The sequence below is a fragment of the Engraulis encrasicolus genome, chromosome 9 (assembly GCF_034702125.1).
Source record: "Engraulis encrasicolus isolate BLACKSEA-1 chromosome 9, IST_EnEncr_1.0, whole genome shotgun sequence".
Taxonomy (NCBI): Eukaryota; Metazoa; Chordata; class Actinopteri; order Clupeiformes; family Engraulidae; genus Engraulis; species Engraulis encrasicolus.
In genome coordinates this window covers 5528171-5549046 of record NC_085865.1, presented here as the reverse complement: position 1 = coordinate 5549046, position 20876 = coordinate 5528171, and the positions used below count along the sequence as shown (strand labels likewise).

General features: G+C 44.8%; 1 protein-coding gene across 2 annotated transcripts in view; it reads right to left on the bottom strand.

Moving 5' to 3' along the window:
- LOC134455396 (centrosome and spindle pole-associated protein 1) overlaps positions 1-20876 on the bottom strand; it is a 50542-nt gene that overhangs the window by 8445 nt on the left and 21221 nt on the right. The window contains exons 17-26 of one of the 2 annotated variants that reach the window (XM_063206416.1): positions 20198-20345; positions 17817-17954; positions 16499-16608; positions 13664-13813; positions 9304-9447; positions 7504-7614; positions 6157-6244; positions 3641-3767; positions 3166-3323; positions 1212-1349 (exon numbers count right to left, since the gene is read on the bottom strand). In XM_063206416.1, the coding sequence (XP_063062486.1) occupies positions 1212-1349; positions 3166-3323; positions 3641-3767; positions 6157-6244; positions 7504-7614; positions 9304-9447; positions 13664-13813; positions 16499-16608; positions 17817-17954; positions 20198-20345 (1312 nt within the window). The remainder of the gene's footprint in view (positions 1-1211; positions 1350-3165; positions 3324-3640; positions 3768-6156; positions 6245-7503; positions 7615-9303; positions 9448-13663; positions 13814-16498; positions 16609-17816; positions 17955-20197; positions 20346-20876) is intronic. The other variant, XM_063206417.1, reaches the window with a different exon arrangement.

Here is a 20876-nt window from a genome sequence, read left to right as displayed (position 1 = left end):
TGTGTTTATGTGGCCTACACAGTATGATGCTATAGGCACCATTATTTCCTCCAGGAGCTCTTCTCTACCATGCGCAACAAAATAACAAGAAGCCTACGCTATGTTTAACTAAAAGCAAATAATATCACGGAAATGTTCGCTTCCTTTGTTACTTCCATAGCGTAGGCCTACGTAGCGCACGTAGCCTACTCGCACGGGCATAAGGTCTGCCCTTCTTTCCGATGGCGTGGGCTTTCCAACTTAGTTGCGCCAGGACATTTCAGAAGACAACTGACAGCTACGCTCACACTACTCTGACAGCCCGTTCTCCTCCTCTGCCCTTGTCGCTATTTCGTTCCACAACACTCCTGTTATTGAAACTCTTCGGTCAGGTCCTCACAGCTTATAAAGACAGCCTGTTAGAGCAAGGTGTGTCGGTGTCGGTGAATGCTAATAGTAACAGTAGGCCTAATAGTTACGGTAAAAGTGGTGGAGCGAAAGCGACAGGAGCAGGGCAGAGTTGCCTGTCAAAATAATGTGAGCGCACAAGAACTCTGAAATATTTTTTGTCCTGGCGCGCGCAACAGCAGCACGGAGTGGCTGCTGCTTCGGAAAGCTCACGGTGGGGTGGGGTCATGACGGGAGTGTTTATGGGTAATGTAGGAAATCTCGCCGTACGTTGTCTATTTACAAGCCGCCGTTTACCGTTCACAATTTACTGTAGGCTACTCGGGCGCTACTAGCCAAATGGGCGGGTAGGTATTTTTTTCCACCGGCCAAAATTAATTTTCACCCGTGTTTGGCGGGTTGGCGTGTGTTAATTTAGAGCCCTGAGTATAGTACTAGTGACAGTACCAGACTAGTAATACGGTACAGTACTAGTAAGAGTACCAGACTAGTAATATAGTACTAGTGACAGTACCAGACTAGTAATACAGTACTAGTGACAGTACCAGACTAGTAATACGGTACAGTACTAGTAAGAGTACCAGACTAGTAATACGGTACAGTACTAGTAAGAGTACCAGACGTGCTCAAAGCGATGCATGCAAGTGGCTCAGGTCCTCAATGATGTAGCATTGATGTAAATTTGTGTGAGCTTATGTGTGTTTAACCATTGTGTGTGTCCATGCTATAAAGTGTGTGTGTGTGTGTGTGTGTGTGTGTGTGTGTGTGTGTGTGTGTGTGTGTGTGTGTGTGTGTGTGTGTGTGTGTGTGTGTGTGTCTCTAACCGGTGTGTTTTTCCTTCTTCATGTTCTGCAGTTTGCGCTGCTGTTGTCGTAGCAGAGCCTGCTGCTGAATCTCCAGACTGCCGTCGTCATACGGGGGCTCAGGATACGCCTGCCGAACCTCCTCACGAGATGACGAGGCTACACACGCGCACACACACACGCACACACAGACACACACACACGCACACACACACGCACACTTCAAATGAGTGATCAGGATCAGTCTCAAACCCTATGTCTATAATGTCAGTTAGTCAGACATTCCGTTGTTCGGTAATTACCGGTCATTGACCGGTAAACTTTTTGAATGTCCGATAAAAAAAAAATCTCACCGGTCAAAGTGTCCGTTTGAAATTTATAACAGCCGTATCCCGTCTATCTAAAATCTATTTTCTCTTCTTGGGCGCACACAGCTGCATCCTCGACATGTAGATAAACAGCCAATCATGGCTGAAAATAAGAAAAATGTGATTCCTGTCGACCAATCAGAATAGCCAAATTTCACCGTCAGATCTTCTTGACAGCTGACAGCTAGCTAGCGCTTCTCATGAGAAGAGTGATAAACAAACAGTGGTAATCCAGTAATGAAATAAGATGGCTGGCCTTGTTTTCAACCCATCAGTTGGACTATTGCCCTCAAATGGAAATACTTTCAGAAACAAGGTAGTGACACGCTCAACAACTCAGTTCAGGTAAGGCAAACTTTGTCTATTAGCAGCTTGCTAGCTATCTAGCCTGCCTGCTGCCATAATAATCGCAGATTCAGGTCCCGGCTCATTTGTGTTAGCTTTCTATTTCCCTTCGTCTCAGCCATTGTGTAAACATGTGTTTCACAAGTTCACTGTGACTTCCTCGAGATTGATCCCAATAAGCAGTTCTTAGCCTGTTTGAACGTAGCAGTAGTAGTTTGTTAGTTTGCTGGTCGGGGTAGCTGTGAGAATACTGGCGTTCATTGCAAAAAAACAGTTGGATAATGGTAGCTTGGATTCGGATGGGACAATGCCTGGACATAAGTGCATTTCATGGCTTTCGGTGCTGTTTTCTGCCGAGAGTGTGCGTGTGGTAGCCTCGGCTAGGCAAAATATCAAGGTTTGAACGAGAAGTTGTGTTGTGTAGGCTTGTGAATGGCTCCAGCAATAGCACGTCAAATGGGATCAGAGCCGTCTGCTTGCTTGCGCTTCGGATGCTCGATCCCCCCGTTCCCCAGCTGAGCTGACATTATATTTAAATTAATTCCCGTTTACTTGCACTGTTCACTTGTTCGCAGTGCGCTTACACGGTTTGGGGAAATACAATTATCGCTTTGTAATCGTTGTTTTCCCACTACCGGTTTGTTATGTAGGCTATGGAGAGAGAGAGAGAGAGAGAGAAAGGTGCGCGTCTGTGTGTATCATGAGCGCATTGAAGAGCTGGTGCCGAAAGCTATTGCCGTGGAGTGACAGTCTCCGCGTGCAGAGCTAATGTGTCTGTCTGATTTGACGGCATTTAACACAGTTGTTGGGGGTGTTTAGTTGTTCATGCACGGTCATGTGCAGGTCATGCAAGTGAAAGCTAGTTAGGAACGGTGAAATAGCCTATTTGACCGGCATGTTATTAAAATGTCCTGAAGATGAAAACTCGGCTGGCCACCTTGTCCGGCAGATTTTTTTCCTAACGGAAATCCTGCAGTTAGTGCTAGTTTTGCAAAGACTATAGTTTTAGTTAATTGTCGCTTTTTTTATTTCAGTCATAGTTTTTATGAAGAAAATACAGTAATTATTGAAATGTGGTGACTTTCAATTAACTATAATAAATTTGGTGTGTGTGTGCGCGTCATAGCTGTTACGACAAGTCATGGTGCCTCTATTCCTGAGCTGAAGAGTCTGTGTGTGTGTGTGTGTGTGTGTGTGTGTGTGTGTGTGTGTGTGTGTGTGTGTGTGTGTGTGTGTGTGTGTTAGTACGCCAGTCATTGTACCCCTGTTCCTGAGCTGGTTGAAGTCGTGTATGTTCTGCATGTTGACGGGGGCGGGGCCGGGGGTGGGGCCTTGTGTCTTAGAGCCGGGCCTCTTGGCTGCCACCTGCAGGCGGAGGCGTGCCATGTCAAACACATCCTTCAGGGTGCGCTCCTTAGGCCTGCAAACACACGCACACGCACACACACGCACACACACACGCACGCACACACGCACGCACACACACACACACACACACACACACACACACACACACACACACACACACACACACACACACACACACACACACACACACACACACACACACACACACACACACACACACACACACTTACTTTAGGGTAAGACGCAGCGCACCATAGACCTATACCTCAGTGAGAAGCCATCAGTTCAGGCACGCATGTCTGCACATGAGTGCTTTCTGGATAGCATGTGTGTGTGTGTGTGTGTGTGTGTGTGTGTGTGTGTGTGTACCGGTCTCTAAGAGCAGAGTCCATCTCCTCTCTCTCCGTCTGTAGTTTCTGCCTCTCCAGCCTCTTCTGCTCGTTACGCAGCTGCCGGCTCAGAGCAGACAGCTCACTGATCACATTCTGCTTCTCCTCTGAAGGACGGACAGGCCACCGGATCAACAAACGAACACACACACAAAACTGAATTTAGTGAACTGAAAGAAAAAAAGACAAGACCATTGCTTTTCAAAGTGAGGGCTAGGGACCCCAGGGAGTCTGCAAGGGGATGTTGGGTGGGGGGCATTGTAGCAAGTTGGCAGGAAAAGTATAGCAAAACAAAGTACTGATAATTGATTAAGTTGATTTAACTAGTGTACACCAAAACAAACCAACAATAAGAAAAACAATATTCCCATTAGTTAAGAACTGTACTATAATAATCATTGGCATCTCTGAACATAACTACTAGGCTATGTGAGGCAGTGACTCTCAGACCAAGGCTGTGCTTGTGCTTGTGAAAGGGGGAGCGGTTCACAGAAAAACTAGTGCAGCACGACCCAAAAAAGCGTACCCTGCATATGGTTTGCTCTTGCTCACACATCCCAAAAGGTGTCCGCAGTAGCAGAGAAGTACAGTCCCAGGAAAAAGTTTGTACACCCTTTGAAATGTCTTACCTTTCTGTCAAAATTGGCCATAAAACATGGTCTGATCTTTCCGGAAATCACAAGAAGGAAGAACCAGAGTCTGCTTTAACTATTTCAACCCAAACATTTACAAGTTTTCATATTTTCAATGGCCATAAGATGTAAACATTCACAGGACAGCAAGGCATAAGTAAGTACACCCTTGCATTCAATAGGTTTTAACCCTCAGTTAGTCGCAATAACCTCAACCAGATGTTTCCTGTAGTTGCAGATCAGATTAACAAAACAATCTGGATGTATCTGGTCTCCCTCTTCTTTAGAAAACTGCCTCTCGTCAGCAAGGTTTCTGGGATGTCTGGAGTGCATCTCTTTCTTGACTTCATGCCATATAATCTCAATTGTTTTTTGTCAGGTCCTTGACTGGGCTATTCCAGAATGTGTATTTCATTATTATGAAGCCATTCTAAAGTCGATTTTCTTCTAAAGTATGGGTTGTTGTCACATTTCAGCACCCATCCTCTTGTGTGTTTCAACTGTGTGACAGATTACCTCACTTTTTTCTGTAAAATATCTTGATAAACTTCTGAGTTCATTGTTCCACTGATAATAGCAAACTGAAAAGGGCCTGAGGCAGCAAGGTATCCACATATAATGATGCTCCCGCCATCATACTCAAAAGTGGAGATGATGTTTTAGTGAAGGTGTGGTTGTCCAGTTCTCCTCCAAACATGATATTGTGTGTTCCCCTGAACAATTAAACTTTGGTTTCAACGTTGGTCTACAGAATATTTTGCAGTAATTCTATGAAGCATATAAATGCTTTTTCGCAAACCTCAAAGGTGCAGCAATATTTTTTTTGGACAGAAACCCCATTCATTTTAGATTGGCAGAATGAATCCCATTTTTAGCTATTCTTGGTTACATCTCCTCTTCTGAGTATGGTGGCGGGATCATCATTATATGCGGCTACCTTGCTGCCTCAGACCCTTGACAGTTTGCTATTGTCAGTGGAACAATGAACTCAAGTTTATTGTGATATTTTACAGAAAAAAAACAGAGGAAGTCTGTCACACAGTTAAAGCACACAAGAGTATGGGTCCTGAAATGTGACAACAACCCATACTTTAGAAGCAAATTGACTTTAGAATGGCTTCATAATAATGAAATACACATTCTGAAATAGCCCAGTCAAAGCCCTGACAAAAAAACAGTTTAGATTATATGGCATGAAGTCAAGAAAGCTATGCACTCCAGACACGCCACAAACCTTGCTGACGAGAGGCAGTTCTGTAAAGAAGAGGGAGACAAGATACAAACTGATTGTTTTGTTAATCTGATCTGCAACTACAGGACAAGTCTGGTTGATGATATTGCAACTAACTGAGGGTTAAAACCTACTTAATGCAAGGGTGTACTTACTTATGCCCTGCTCTCCTGTGAATGTTATGGCCTTATGACAAATAAAAATATGATAACATGTAAATGTTTGGGTGTAATTAATTAAAGCAGACTCTGATTGTTCCTTCTTGAGATTTCCGGGAAGATCAGACCATGTTTTATGGTCAATTTTGACAGAAATGTAAGAAATTTCAAAGGGTGTACAAACTTTTTCCTGGGACTGTATATAGAGATATGCCAATGTAATAGGTTGCTATGGACACCTAACATGACCAGGTTCCGGTCTGCCTAAAGGGGCGTGTCATAATACTCCTAGCATTGAATAGAACAGTCCTTAGGTCTGCCTAAAGGGGGATTCCCCCCCCCCTCCCCCTTGCAATAATAGAACCCGGAAACAATGGGCCAATGGAACCTCTCTCTCAGTAGTATGATCGCGGGCGGGGCCTGGCTACAACTGTTGCCTCCTGGGCTGCGCTGGGCTGCGCTGCGCATCTCTTACCTCTGGTGGTGAGCTGCTCCCCTCGGGCCCTCAGCTGGTTTTTACACGCAGGCACAGGCGGAGAGTGGGGGGCCGACAGGGACCGCGCCTGAGACATGAGGACACGAAGATGACACATTATACGAAGGGCACGCGCGCGCACGCACGCACGCACGCACACACGAGGATGATATTTTTCAGGAATTCCCGTGGGAATCCCGCAGGACCCACGGAAATTCCTGAAAAATGGGAGTCAAAATGTTAAAGATGAACGGGAGCTGGTAGGAGCGGGAATAAAGATGAACGGGAGCGGGCAGGAGCGGGAATAAAAATGATCGTGAGCGGGAATGCCGCTTATTTTGTCTTAAAAAAAAAAAAAAAAACCCTCGTTTTTGTGACGAAACGGGAGTGGGGTTGATTTTGAGTGGGAGTGGGCAGGATTGGGAAACATTGTTTTCAGGAGTGGACAGGATGGGATTTGATTCTTTTACTCCAGTCCGGGATGGGATTTTTTTTTTCTGGGACCGCAATGGGACGGGAGTGAAAATCTACTCCGGTGTCATGCTCTAATACACACACACACACGCGATTCCAATATGCAGAGTCCCGTCCTCCCTTACTCACTTGCCTGCTTGTGACCTTATGATGATGTCACTGACTACAGAAAATTAATTCAATATCTTGTAACAGCACAATTCTATTGTCATTTTCTCATATGCAATCGGGATGGTGAATGAAAAACAGTTCCCCAAAAGGTGTTGTGGCTAGGCTGACAGCAGGGAAACTTGATCGTTTTCTTCACGGAAGCGGGGCGTCAGCAAAACGTGAGGCCACAAGCACAAGTGGAGGACGGGAGTCTGCATATTGGAATTCACCCACAGACACATGTCTGCCAGGCCAAAGGGCAGGGCAAAGCACACACGGCCCTGGCAAGGAAATTCATGTGGCAATGAAATCAATTTCACCTCCTAGGGTAGCCCTCTATGACATACCATCATTTGCCTACGTCGTAGTTATGAGACTGTTACTCAACCATAGCTAGTAGAGGCCATAGTAGTAATATCTGACGTATTATGTGGTTGACTTACAATGGTACTGCAATGCATACAATGCTGCTACTGTGACCAGTGTTGCCATATTGGGCCGTTTCCCGCCCAATCGGGCTGCTTAGGATGGCCGTGTGCGGGGAAAAAAATGGCATTTAGCACAAAAACCCGCCCATTTTTTTGCCATAGAAATCAATAAAATTGGGCGGGATTTTGTCCTTCTAGACGGGTTTTGAGCATTTTTTGGGCTGGAAATCATCCTCATCTGGCAACCCTGCATGTGACACTGAGGTACAGTATGACTGACGCATTGCTGACGTACCGTGGATGCCCCGGCTGAGCGCTGGCTCTCTCCAGACGGGGGTCTGGGGGTTCGCTGGCGCCCCAACAACTTCTGCAGCGTCGGGATGGGGGGAGAGGGAGCCCTCTGCTCCTGAAATAGAGAGAGAGAGAGAGAGAGAGAGAGAGAGAGAGAGAGAGAGAGAGAGAGAGAGAGAGAGAGAGAGAGAGAGAGGAAGAGTGTGTGACTACAGAGTGTGACTGATGACAATCACACTCATTAACTCTTTCTGCCCAACTCCATCCCTGCCTCTCAAGGCAAGGCAAGGCAAGTTTATTTATATAGCACATTTCATACACAGGTGCAACTCAATGTGCTTCACAAAGAAATGAAAGGAAACAGGGAAGAAAGAAGGAAATGAATTAGAGTCAAAAAACATTTAAAACATTAAGATAAAACATAAGGTAAACATAATAATAAAATAAAATAAAACAAATTAAATAAACATAAAAATAAAAATAATAATAATAAAAAAAGAATGATATGTAATTTAAGCTAGGGGAAAGCATCTGAGAACAGCTTTGTCTTGAGTCTAGATTTAAAGCTATCTATGGGGCAACTAAGTCACGCCCTTCTACGTCCGATCCGTCGGGCTGGAGCTCTCAAAAATTTGAATGAGAGTTAATGGAGCGAGTCAAGCTAAATCCTCATCCCGTTTGGCATGTGCTCCGGATTTCACATATGATGACAGTGAATTTGAAAGGTTTGGATTTGCGTCGTAAGACCACTCATTTTCGACACGCAAGAAACGTTATTTTAGCTTTTGTGCAAAACTGTGTTAGAGACTACACGTGCACCTCGCATATCTGACGTGAACCGAGGCACAGCCAACCCTACCGCTGCACTGCGGCTTAAGTGGCTGCACGTCGGACATGCGACATCTGTTGTGTAGTCCAAATAATTGTATATTTTTGCACACACACAACTCAAAAATCGCTTGCCAAGTGAAGTCAACAAGCACACCATTGGTTGTTATTAATTCTGAGGCACAACATATGTGTGATCGACGGGGAAATGCGAGGTGGATCGGAAAATAGCTTTGATCAGTCCATTACAGCCCAGTCAAAAGTTTTTGCGTTGCCAGCCCCACAAGCCGCCCGGAAGGGGTGGAGACTTAGGTGCCCCATAGTGGGTGCATTTTTTACGTCATCTGGAAGCTAGTCGGTCATTTGCCTCCAGGTGAGTCTGTCTCTCCCTCCCTCCCTCCATCTCATGTTATAGTCGTATCCACCCCCCCCCCTCATTCATTCTTTAACTCCATCTCTATCCCCCGTTCTTTACTCTTTACCTCCTCCAGGTGTGCCTGTCTGTCTCTTCTTATTTACCTCCTCTGGTCCTTCTCTATCCCCCATTCTTAACCACCCCAGTCTCTCTATCCCTCATTCATTCTTTCCCTCCTTCAGTCGTGCTGGTCTGTCTCATTCATCTTTACCTCCCCCAGTCTTTCTATCCCCCATTCTTTACCTCCTCCAGGTGTGCCTGTCTTTCTCTCCTTATTCGCCTCCCCCAATCCTTCTCTATCCCCCATGCTTTCTTTACCTCCCCCAGTACTTCTCTATCCCCTATTATTCACCTCCTCCAGTCCTTCTCCACCCCGAATTCTTCACCTCCATCCAGTCTCTCTATCCCCCCTTCTTTACCTCCTTTAGGCGTGCCTGTCTCTCCCTCTCGTGCTGCAGCCTGAGGGCCTCGCTGGCGCGCTCCTCGTCCTGCCTCTTCCTCCTCTCCGCCTCCTCCCTCCCTCTAACCCCATCCCTCTATCCCCAAATCTTTCTTCTTTACCTCCTCCAGGCGTGCCTGTCTCTCCCTCTCGTGCTGCAGCCTGAGGGCCTCGCTGGCGCGCTCCTCCTCCTGCCTCTTCCTCCTCTCCGCCTCCTCCCTCCTCTCCTCCGCCTGCCGCACCAGCTCCTCGTTCTTGGCCATTTGCTGCAGAGGAAGAGGAAAAGAAGAGAAAGAATAGAATAGGGGAAAAGGAGGAGGAAAACGATTAACCTCATTATCTCGATATCGGGCTGATATTTGCATATTTTAAGTGTATCGGTATCGGCCGATACGCATGTGGTTTTGGCCGATACGCAATATTTATTATTTTAAGCATTCAGGTTTTTTTTAAAAGCACCAAGACACTTTTTTTGTATTACTTGATTGTTAGAGTGTGTGTTTACATGTTACAAGTTCTACCTCGATTTGATAATGTTAAAGGAATGTTTATTTTTTTATCTTGAGACCTGGAATATTTGTCATTTTTTAAACCCATATCGGCCCCAAATATCGGGTATCGGCCTGGGGGATGAAATAAAAATCGGTATCGCATCGGCCATTAAAAAACCTGTATCGGTCGACCCCTAACCTCAACACAGTCACATGGGGGGTGGGGAAACAATGCAAGTTAGTATGGTAACACTTTACTTGACGCCGATGTCATAAGCATGTCATTAGTGCCATAATAGTGTCATGACAGTCATAGATAAGTCACATTATGTCCATGTCAAACATTTTTTGACTGCCATAACCGAATGTCACTTAAGGCCAACAAAGACAACTATGACTGTGATGACTGTAATGACATGCTTATGACTCCGGCGTCAAGTAAAGTGTTACCGTTAGTATTAGGGATGCACCGATATCGGCACCCGATACTGCTCATTATACTTGTACTCTTACTCATACTCGTCAAGCACTTAACGATACCAGGAACGATACGGCTATTACACAAAACAATGCAAAATCTTGTCACGTTCTGTGGACTTGAAAGCAGCATAGGAAAAAAGTGCCACCTCATACATTTACTAACATTTAAATCTACATGGAAATGGACGATAAAAATATCACAGGTGGAAAAAAAACCAAGGCCATGCATTTATTTTCATTGTATTTTGGTGGTAAAAGGTATCGGTATTGGTACTCGCTATCGGCAAGTACACACATTAATTTACTCGTACTTGTATCGGTTTTCAAAAAAGTGGTATTGGTGCATCCCTAGTTAGTATTAATAAAGAATTGTGAGTGAAGCCCATCTGCAATACAGTATCTCTATATTCTGCAGTTGTAAATTGTAATTGGTGAGTACATCTGGCCCTTTGTTGACCAAGATAAAACGTCAATTGAGGCAAGTCACACAGATTCAATCTGGCAAGTGTTAAATAGTAAACACAAAAGGCTAGTGTAGTGTAGTGAGCTAGTGGTGTGTAGTTGGTTGACCTAATATCTTTCTGAATCCTCCTTCTCGTACACTTTCTGGAGATGAGGCATAAGGGCTTCCGCACACCAGCTCCGACAAAGTGCTGAGCACTGCTCAGCTAAAATTCGATTCCATTGTTTTCAATAGAACCACGCACACTGGCGCCAATGTCCGCGGACATTCGCCGATGTCGGATAGCAATTAGAGACAAGTTCTATTTTGTCGCCGCCGCCCGTTGACCATCAACGCAATGTTCGGGTGAAATTGGGTTCGGAGGTCCGAATTATGTCGGAAGCGAAAGTGCGCCGCAGTGCTGTCGGAGCCTATGTGCGGCCGGCCTAAGTGTAGTATAGAATCCATCTCTATGCATCTCCTCCGCTACTGCGCTCCTGCTGCTCCTGCAGTATGTAGTGCAGCATAGTGTAGTGTTGGGGTGTGTAGTGCAGCATAGTATAGTGTTGGGGTGTGTAGTGCAGCATAGTATAGTGTTGGGGTGTGTAGTGCAGCATAGTGTAGTGTTGGGGTGTGTAGTGCAGCATAGTATAGTGTTGGGGTGTGTAGTGCAGCATAGTATAGTGTTGGGGTGTGTAGTGCAGTGTAAAGTGTAGTGTTGGGGTGTGTAGTGTAGCATAGTATAGTGTAGTGTTGGGGTGTGTAGTGCAGCATAGTATAGTGTTGGGGTGTGTAGTGCAGTGTAAAGTGTAGTGTTGGGGTGTGTAGTGCAGTGTAAAGTGTAGTGTTGGGGTGTGTAGTGTAGCATAGTATAGTGTAGTGTTGGGGTGTGTAGTGTAGCATAGTATAGTGTTGGGGTGTGTAGTGCAGTGTAAAGTGTAGTGTTGGGGTGTGTAGTGCAGTGTAAAGTGTAGTGTTGGGGTGTGTAGTGCAGCATAGTATAGTGTTGGGGTGTGTAGTGCAGTGTAAAGTGTAGTGTTGGGGTGTGTAGTGTAGCATAGTATAGTGTAGTGTTGGGGTGTGTAGTGCAGTGTAAAGTGTAGTGTTGGGGTGTGTAGTGCAGTGTAAAGTGTAGTGTTGGGGTGTGTAGTGCAGTGTAAAGTGTAGTGTTGGGGTGTGTAGTGTAGCATAGTATAGTGTTGGGGTGTGTAGTGTAGCATAGTATAGTGTTGGGGTGTGTAGTGTAGCATAGTATAGTGTTGGGGTGTGTAGTGCAGCATAGTGTAGTGTTGGGGTGTGTAGTGTAGCATAGTATAGTGTTGGGGTGTGTAGTGTAGCATAGTATAGTGTTGGGGTGTGTAGTGTAGCATAGTATAGTGTTGGGGTGTGTAGTGCAGCATAGTGTAGTGTTGGGGTGTGTAGTGCAGCATAGTATAGTGTTGGGGTGTGTAGTGCAGTGTAAAGTGTAGTGTTGGGGTGTGTAGTGTAGCATAGTATAGTGTAGTGTTGGGGTGTGTAGTGCAGCATAGTGTAGTGTTGGGGTGTGTAGTGTAGCATAGTATAGTGTTGGGGTGTGTAGTGCAGTGTATAGTGTAGTGTTGGGGTGTGTAGTGCAGCATAGTGTAGTGTTGGGGTGTGTAGTGTAGCATAGTATAGTGTAGTGTTGGGGTGTGTAGTGCAGCATAGTATAGTGTTGGAGTGTGTAGTGTAGCATAGTATAGTGTTGGGGTGTGTAGTGCAGTGTAAAGTGTAGTGTTGGGGTGTGTAGTGTAGCATAGTATAGTGTAGTGTTGGGGTGTGTAGTGTAGCATAGTATAGTGTTGGGGTGTGTAGTGTAGCATAGTATAGTGTTAGCCTGATTATCATCGACTTTCAAATCTCTCCGAAACTTGGTCTGACCAAGAGCATGACAATTCACCTTTGGCTAAGGCCCGCCCTAAAGTGCTTTTTGACCAATCACAGCGCAGCAAAAGGACGACCTCGGACAAACCTCGGACAGTTTTGACAGCGCTCCATTGAACTCAATGCAGAAATCGCATGTTTTCAAGTAGTTGCGAGATACGGTCGTATTATTATTAAAATATGATTGGAAATTGTGCCTGGGGTATTTGTGACAAAGGTACAAGTTTCCCCGCGATGTAACAGGTGGTAATCGCTTTTCCTCTTTACCTAAAACCGGACTACTATTACTAGCAGCTGGATAGTCTGCCTTGAAGGGTCTCGGCAGCCTCACACTCGACACACGGATCAAAAGCATACTTTGTGTGCTCCGATCATGCCACCATCTCATTTGTGTCACTTTTCAGTAAGGTTGTAAGCAAACCACGAACCTGTTTCAGAGTAGGATTTTGGATTTCTGACCTAATTAATGAAAAAACACCGCTAGCAAAGTTAACTAGGCTATCGGTCACGGCAGGAGTGTTTTGACTAGCAGCTGATGGACGTGATTTTGTTAAGCTACTGAAGATATAAACGCCAAACGTTAATATTACACATTGCTGTGGTAGCTTTGAAGAGGACTACAGCCATCAAGTTGTGTGATTTCATTTTCGTCTAGCAAGTTTGAGTCAGGGGTCAAAAGATAGGCCTATGCGAGCTCGGCTTACCATGGTGCTGGTTACAATGCCTATCGATACCCATAGAAGAGCTCAGCCCATAACAGCTGTGATGCATCGCATGACCGTTCAGAAAATAAATACTTATATTCACAATACTATGAATGTGTTTTTTATTTATTAGGAGTGAATAACTGCTGCGATTTGCAGTCACTGCATAAATCACGTTGATGTCTCAGCATTCAAAGTTTATCTGTCCGACCTAGCAACTGTAACTAAAGAGGGCGGGGCTTAGCCAAAGGCGAATTGCAGTAAAATTTCCTAAACTGCATGGTCGACCTGCCTCCCTTGGTTTGCTAATGGTTTTATGCTTCCCGACAAAGTGGGAGGAGTTCCCGATTTTTCGGGAGCTCAAAAATTATACTGTATTGCTCTTGGCCTGACTAGAAGCAACGCTGAAGGTGTTGCATCAGTAGGGGGGCGTGGCCTGGCTACTATAGTGTAGTGATCTGACCTCCATCTCTTTGCGCCTCCTCCTCTCCTGCTCCTCCTCGTACTCCTTCTGGATCTGAGCCCTCTGCTCCAGCAGCCTCTTCTCCTCCTTCTCCTCCTCCATGCGCTGTCGCTCCCGCTCCTCCGCCTCCTTGCGCCTCTTCTCCGCTATCTGTCACATACACACACACACACAGTCGTTAGCCAAGCACACAAGATGCAGAAATGCCATTAGCCATGTCCACGCATCAACCTATTCTGAGAAGAGTGCAAGCCATGCAGTCTGCCGATAAAGACTACTTTTACTGAAATTAGTGTTAAAAAATTACCACTATTATTAATAAAAATGGAAGGATTATTACATTACATTATTACATTGCATTTGGCAGACGCTTTATAACCCAAGTGACTTTCAAAAGAGGACATGTCTTTATGGATTATCTTTTTATTTGTGAAGCAAACTGGGTTGCCATGTGTATGAAATGAGCTGTAGAAATAAAATTGCCTTGCTTAACCAGGATAAGGGGCGGAATACTGTATATCAGGGCTATTCAGGCCCTGGGGCCAGATGCGGCCCTTGGACAGCAAGGTTCTGGCCCCCCACAAGCCCCATGAAATACAGATTTGTTTTTCGGTATTTAGAGATAAAAGTATGGGTTCTATATTGAGCTGAAACGGGACACAGGACGTTAAAATGCAGGAAATTACATCTAAGAAATGCAAAACTTTCTCTGGGAGGACCCCCAGAGACCCCACTTCGAAGAAGTCTCCCATGTTTTTTTCATCGACAGTCGGCAACTATAATACATACCTATAGTTCGGCCACTTTACTGAGAGGAATTTGAAAAACTGGCCCTCGTTGACATTTAATTGAATACCCCTGTTGTATATACTCTTGAACAGACCTGCTGAATGAAGTAGTAGAGTAGTAGTATACTAACAGAGATACTGGTAAACAAGTAGTAGAGTAGTAGTATACTAACAGAGATACTGGTAAACAAGAGAGACGGTCTTATACGAGACGAATCACTCATGAAACCTTCCATAGGAATGAACGAGAGCATTTGGCTACGCGAACATGGCGTTTGCCGGCGTCACTCCCACCTGTCCGGTAACGAGAGCCAATTGCTTGCTGAGCTGCGCTGTCACTTATCCAATCATCTCGACGCAAGTGCAAACGTAAACCTTTACGACTGCTCGTACCTAATCGGTTTGTTTGCTGGCGGCCATGTGGTTTGTTTGCCGTCCGTGGAAACTTCATTGTGAATTGGGCAGAGAGCGCAAATCGACCATTAATCACCTTTCTGCGCGCATCCAAAACGCAGGTGCAGGACAAAGGGACTATAATCATGGAAACAAAAACGGCCGTGCATAGACATGTGCACACCCGTTGTGGTTTTTCTTATGGTTGAAAACAAATAAGTAAGAAAAAGCAAAACGGGAGCAAGTCTGCAAGACATTCAACTTTGATCAGTTTAGTTTTTTTTTCTTACATTTTTCACCGTTTGTCATAGCTATTATCAGTTTAGGCAACAATGATATCACAGTTTAAAACACCAATTTTGAGGCAGGCTACATCATTAATTTATTCAATAGCCTATTTCCATATTCATTCTTATATACCCCATCACTGACTAATCTCAAATAGTCAGTTTGAGGCGTAGCCAAGATGGCCGCCGAGTGATGGGACTTATGGGAACAGACTTTGAAAACAAGTAGTAGAGTAGTAGTATTAGGGCCTCCGCACATCGGCTCCGACAAAGTGCTGAGCTGCACTGCTCCGCAAAAGTTTGATTCCATCGTTTTCAATAGAACCCCGCACACTGGCGCCGATATGCGCGGACATTCGCATGTCAGATTAGAGACGAGTTCTATTTTGTCGGAGCCACCCATTGACCATCCATGCTATGTTCGTGTGAAATTGGGTTTGGGGTTCGGAATTCTGTCGCAAGTGAAAGTGCTCCGCAGCGCTGTCAGAGTGAATGTGGAGGCCCTTCTACTCTACATAGGGAAGTAGTAGAGTAGTAGCAGTATACTAGTAAAGTTATAATATTATACTACTAGAGTATACGTGTACTAGTGGAGTAGTAATATACTAGTAGAGTAGTAACATTAACTACTACAGTATTAGTGTACCAATAGTCATAGTATACTAGTAGAAAAGTAGTATTATACTTTATTTATGGAGGCGACCTGACCTGCTGCATGAAGTATTAGAGTAGTAGTATACAAGTAGAGTGGTAGTATACTAGTAGAGTAGTATAGTAGTAGTATACCAGTAGAGAAGAGTGTACCTGCTGCATGAGGTATTAGAGTAGTAGTATACTAGTAGAGTAGTATACTAGTAGAGTATTAGAGTAGTAGTATACTAGTAGAGTAGTATACTAGTAGAGAAGGGAGTGTACCTGCTGCATGAGGTATTAGAGTAGTAGTATACTAGTAGAGTAGTATAGTAGTAGTATACTAGTAGAGTATTAGAGTAGTAGTATACTAGTAGAGTAGTAGTATACTAGTAGAGTAGAGTAGCATAGTGGTAGTATACTAGTAGAGAGGGGAGTGTACCTGCTGCATGAGGTATTAGAGTAGTAGTAGTATACTAGTAGAGTATTAGAGTAGTAGTAGTATACTAGTAGAGTAGTATAGTAGTAGTATACTAGTAGAGAAGAGTGTACCTGCTGCATGAGGTATTAGAGTAGTAGTAGTATACTAGTATAGTGGTAGTACTAGGGGAGTGTACCTGCTGCATGAGGTATTAGAGTACTAGTATACTAGTAGAGTACCGTAGTATAGTGGTAGTATACTAGTGGAGTAGTAGAGTAGTAGTAGAGTATTAGAGTAGTAGTATAGTATAGTGTACCTGCTGCATGAGGTACTCCTTGTAGCGGTCCTGCTCCTGCAGCTGCTGTGGTGTGGGGACGTCCTTGAAGACGTTGCCTCTGGCATACACTCCACCCTGAGGATGACCTGCTGCAGCACAAACACACAGTCAAAACAAACAAACAAACAAACAAACAAACAAACAAACAACAACCCTAGCAGTTCCCAAATTGGGGGCTGCAGACACAAGGAACTTTGTTGAAAAATGGGAAAACCATGGGTTTGACAGTTAACATAATTCCATAAATTGTTTTTTAAAATTAAATGTTAATGGTGTTAAAATTAAATATTGACACTTTACATTTCCTGCCCGCTGGTCCTGATTGAAGCGTTTAACTTTACACTAACGTTAACCAACGACTTATTTCGTTTTGTGGGACCACATGATATCTGGTGAGAACCAGGTTACTGTGAAATACATCAATTTCAACACTAGGGGGCTCCCAATAGCCAGCCAAAGGCTTACACCGGTCGTTTTTTCACTTTTGTCTGCTGGACACCACAGCCCCCCCTTTAGACCTGAGAACAATTCCACGACCCCCCTGCCCCCGTAATATTCCAAATGGCAAACTCTTTCAGAATTACATTGGCTAAATTTCAATTTTAACTTCACTACAGGAAAATGATAAATACATTTAAGAACCATACAAAATATACAATATTGTCTGTGATGCCCAGTTTGGGAACCACTGGCTTGCACCAACCTGTTAAGTGAATGAGGCCAAGGACAGTACTCTTCAGTAGGGATGCACCGATACCCATACTGGTATCGTATCGGCACCCGATACTGCTCATTATACTCGTACTCGTCAAGCACTTGCCGATAGCAGGAACGATACTGCCATTACACAAAACAATGCAAAATCTTGTCACGTTCTGTGGACTTGAAAGCAGCATGGAAAAAAAGTGCCACCTCATACATTTACTAACATTTAAATCTACACGGAAATGGACAATAAAAATATCCCAGGTGGAAAAAAAACAACGCCATGCATTTATTTTCATTGTATTTTGGTGGTAAAAGGTATAGGTATCGGGATCGGCAAGTGCACACATTAATGTACTCGTACTTGTATCGGTTTTCAAAAAAGTGGTATTGATGCATCCCTACTCTTCAGATTTTTCTTTCTTTATTCGCCTACGAACAGAAACATCTGAAGAGTGCTGTCCCACGCTTCATTCACTCATCTATGTTTGATGTGGGGATCCAGCAGCCAGTTAAGAACCGAGCTAATCATCAGCCGATAGTGTGAGTGAGCGCGTCTGTCTCCTCCACTTAACAAGTTGCACAGACCAACCTGCTGCCATGATGAGTGGGGAGGTGACGCGGTCGTCGCGTGGCGTGGGGGCGTTGCGTCCTGAGGGGGCCGTGTCCCAGCGTGACTCGGGGTTGAGGTAGGCTTCCTCGTTCACACGGTGCATTCTCTTCAGGTCGCCTGCAACACACAGGTCAGACAAGGCGTTACAGTCATTGCAAGCAGCCGGGCCATCACATAGTGAAGGCATCATGGGGCACCTAAGTCACGCCCTTCTACTTCCGATCCGTGGGGCTGGAGCGCTCAAAATTTTGAATGCGAGTTAATGGAGCGAGTCAAGCTAAATCCTCATCCCGTTTGGCATGTGCTCCGGATTTCACATATGATGACAGTGAATTTGAAAGGTTTGGATTTGCGTCGTAAGACCACTCATTTCCGACACGCAAGAAACGTTATTTTAGCTTTTGTGCAAAACTGTGTTAGAGACTACACGTGCGCCTCGCATATCTGACGGGAACCGAGGCACAGCCAACCCTACCGATGCACCGTGGCTTAAGTGGCTGCACGTCGGACATGCGACGTATGTTGTGTAGTCCAAATAATTGTATATTTTTGCACACACACAACTCAAAAAACGCTTGCCAAGTGAAGTCAACAAGCACACCATTGGTTGTTATTAATTCTGAGGCACAGCATATGTGTGATCGACGGAGAAATGCGAGGTGGGTCGGCGTTGCCAGCCCCACAAGCCGCCCGGAAGGGGTGGAGACTTAGGTGCCCCATACAGTCGCTGTAACAGCAAGACGGGACAGACAGGATATTACATTACACTTAGCTGACAGTTTTATCCAAAGCGACTTACAGGTACAGTATATTAGGTAAAGGGAATTGGTTACAGTCCCTGGACCAATGGGGTTAGGTGCCTTGCTCAAGGGCACTTTAGCCATGGATGGAGGTGCTGGTAAGGGTGGGCTTTGAACCGGCAACCCTCTAAAGGCCAGGGGTGCGTTTCACGACAGTGTCGTTGCTAACTAAGTTGGCAACTTACTTGGTTGCAGTGCAATTTCCCATAGGCAACCTACTAAGTTGCTAACTGGTTACCAACGATGGTTTCGAGAAACAGGGTGCAGAACTCTAACCACTCAAACTAAAACATCATATAGCCAAGGCACCACAGAGGGTGCAATCATATAGAAAAGGGCCTCCAAACTGGCCAGATAATATATCTAACCCTAGATTTGATGAAGAGAAACCCACAAATCACCTATTATGTGCGAGAATAAAAAAAATAAAAAAAATAAAAATAAAAAATAAAAAATTACAAAACAGATGCGGGGGACAGTAGACAGACGTTGTGGACGTGGGAACATGTAGCACAACAAAAAGTCACTTTTATGTGAACGTAGCAATTAACTTTCCTCCTATAGCTGGTCATTCTTCATTCCACTGTTCTCTCCCCAGCTTGCCTCTGCCCTCTCCTCCTTCGCTCCCCCGGGCCTTCTGCAAATGTTTCCTCATTTGAAAACAGTGTTGCCTAGAGACTGGTGAAGGCTCTTGTTGTCGTAACTGCTGTTGCCATTGGCTTCCTTGTGGGCGCCTGGCCTTCAGCTACGGCACAGAGCTTGGGGACATTGCTCTTGGCTACAGACCTCTCTAGCTAGCCAGGGTGTTTCAGACATGTGGAAATGCTTTTTTGGTATTTAAATCAGTCCGTGGGCAGCGGACCCCCAATTGTCCTTTCACCCCACTTTGAGAACTCTGTAACTGAGGTGATCCTGCGCTAGTTAGCCACACAGGCTCGAACCTGCAACCTACCGGTTAAGGCTCAGTTCAGGGCGGGAGGTTCACTAATGTTCTATGCCGAACACGGCTAGAGTTCACCAAGAAAGCCATGGAAACGATGCATTATTTGAGCTCGGCCCTTGATGTTCAGAGTGTAAATGTGGTGTGCAGCGTGCTGATGCGTAGATCAGGGGTTCCCAACCTTTTCCAACGTGTGGCCCACTCGAAATTGTCACAAATGTTCAGGGCCCACTTCTGACCCAATAAAGAATAAAACTCAAATAAATCAATAGCAACACGCACCAAAATATGATTATAATTTGTAGAGAATGATTTCAAGGCCCACTTGGAATACCTTCAGGGCCCCCCAGTGGGCCCCGGCCCACAGGTTGAAAATCTGTTTGACCTGGGAGCAGGACAACCAAATGACAAGATGACAATGACAAATGACAAGACTTTTTTTCTTTCTTTTTTTCAAAATGAAAAAAGTCCGCTTTCACCAGGATTTTTCTGGTTGCCAACTGCGTGATTTTTTCATTTTTTTATCTTGCATTTTGTTTTTTTCTTTTTAAACTTATTTTAGCATACTTTTTGAAAAAATAAAATAAAAATGGGAGCAGAAACATCCAGGTTGAACGTACTGATGAGGTTTCCGTGGTGATCCTTGAGCGGTGCCCCTCCCCCTCCGCGTCCCCAGGGCTCGTAGGTCTTCATCTCCGCCTCCAGACGCGCATCGTACCGATCCTGCTCCTCGCGCTCACGCATGCGCCGCTCCTGACGCTCACGGATCTGACACACACACACACACACGTTACATGCATAGAAAACACACAGATGTCACATACATCCGTCACACACACACACACACACACACACACACACACACACACACACACACACACACACACACACACACACACACACACACACACACACACACACACACACACACACACACACACACACACACACACACACACACACACACACACACACACACACACGCGCCTCACATTCATCAATCATCACACGTAGCCTATGTTTACATAGCTAGACACATTAACATCACCCATCAATACCGTTCAAAATGTCAAAGTTCAAGCTTGAAATTTTAATTTGCTACTAAATTTGCTAAAATACTTTGGTCCTACTTGGTAACACTTTCTTTGAAGGGGTCTATGTCAGAAAGTCACAAAACCATCTTTAGAATGAAAAGACCCATGTCCACGTTAATAACGTTCATATTTTTGTAATTCATTACATTACATTGAATTACATTACACTTAGCTGACACTTCCAAAGCATTTTACAGTTATTTTA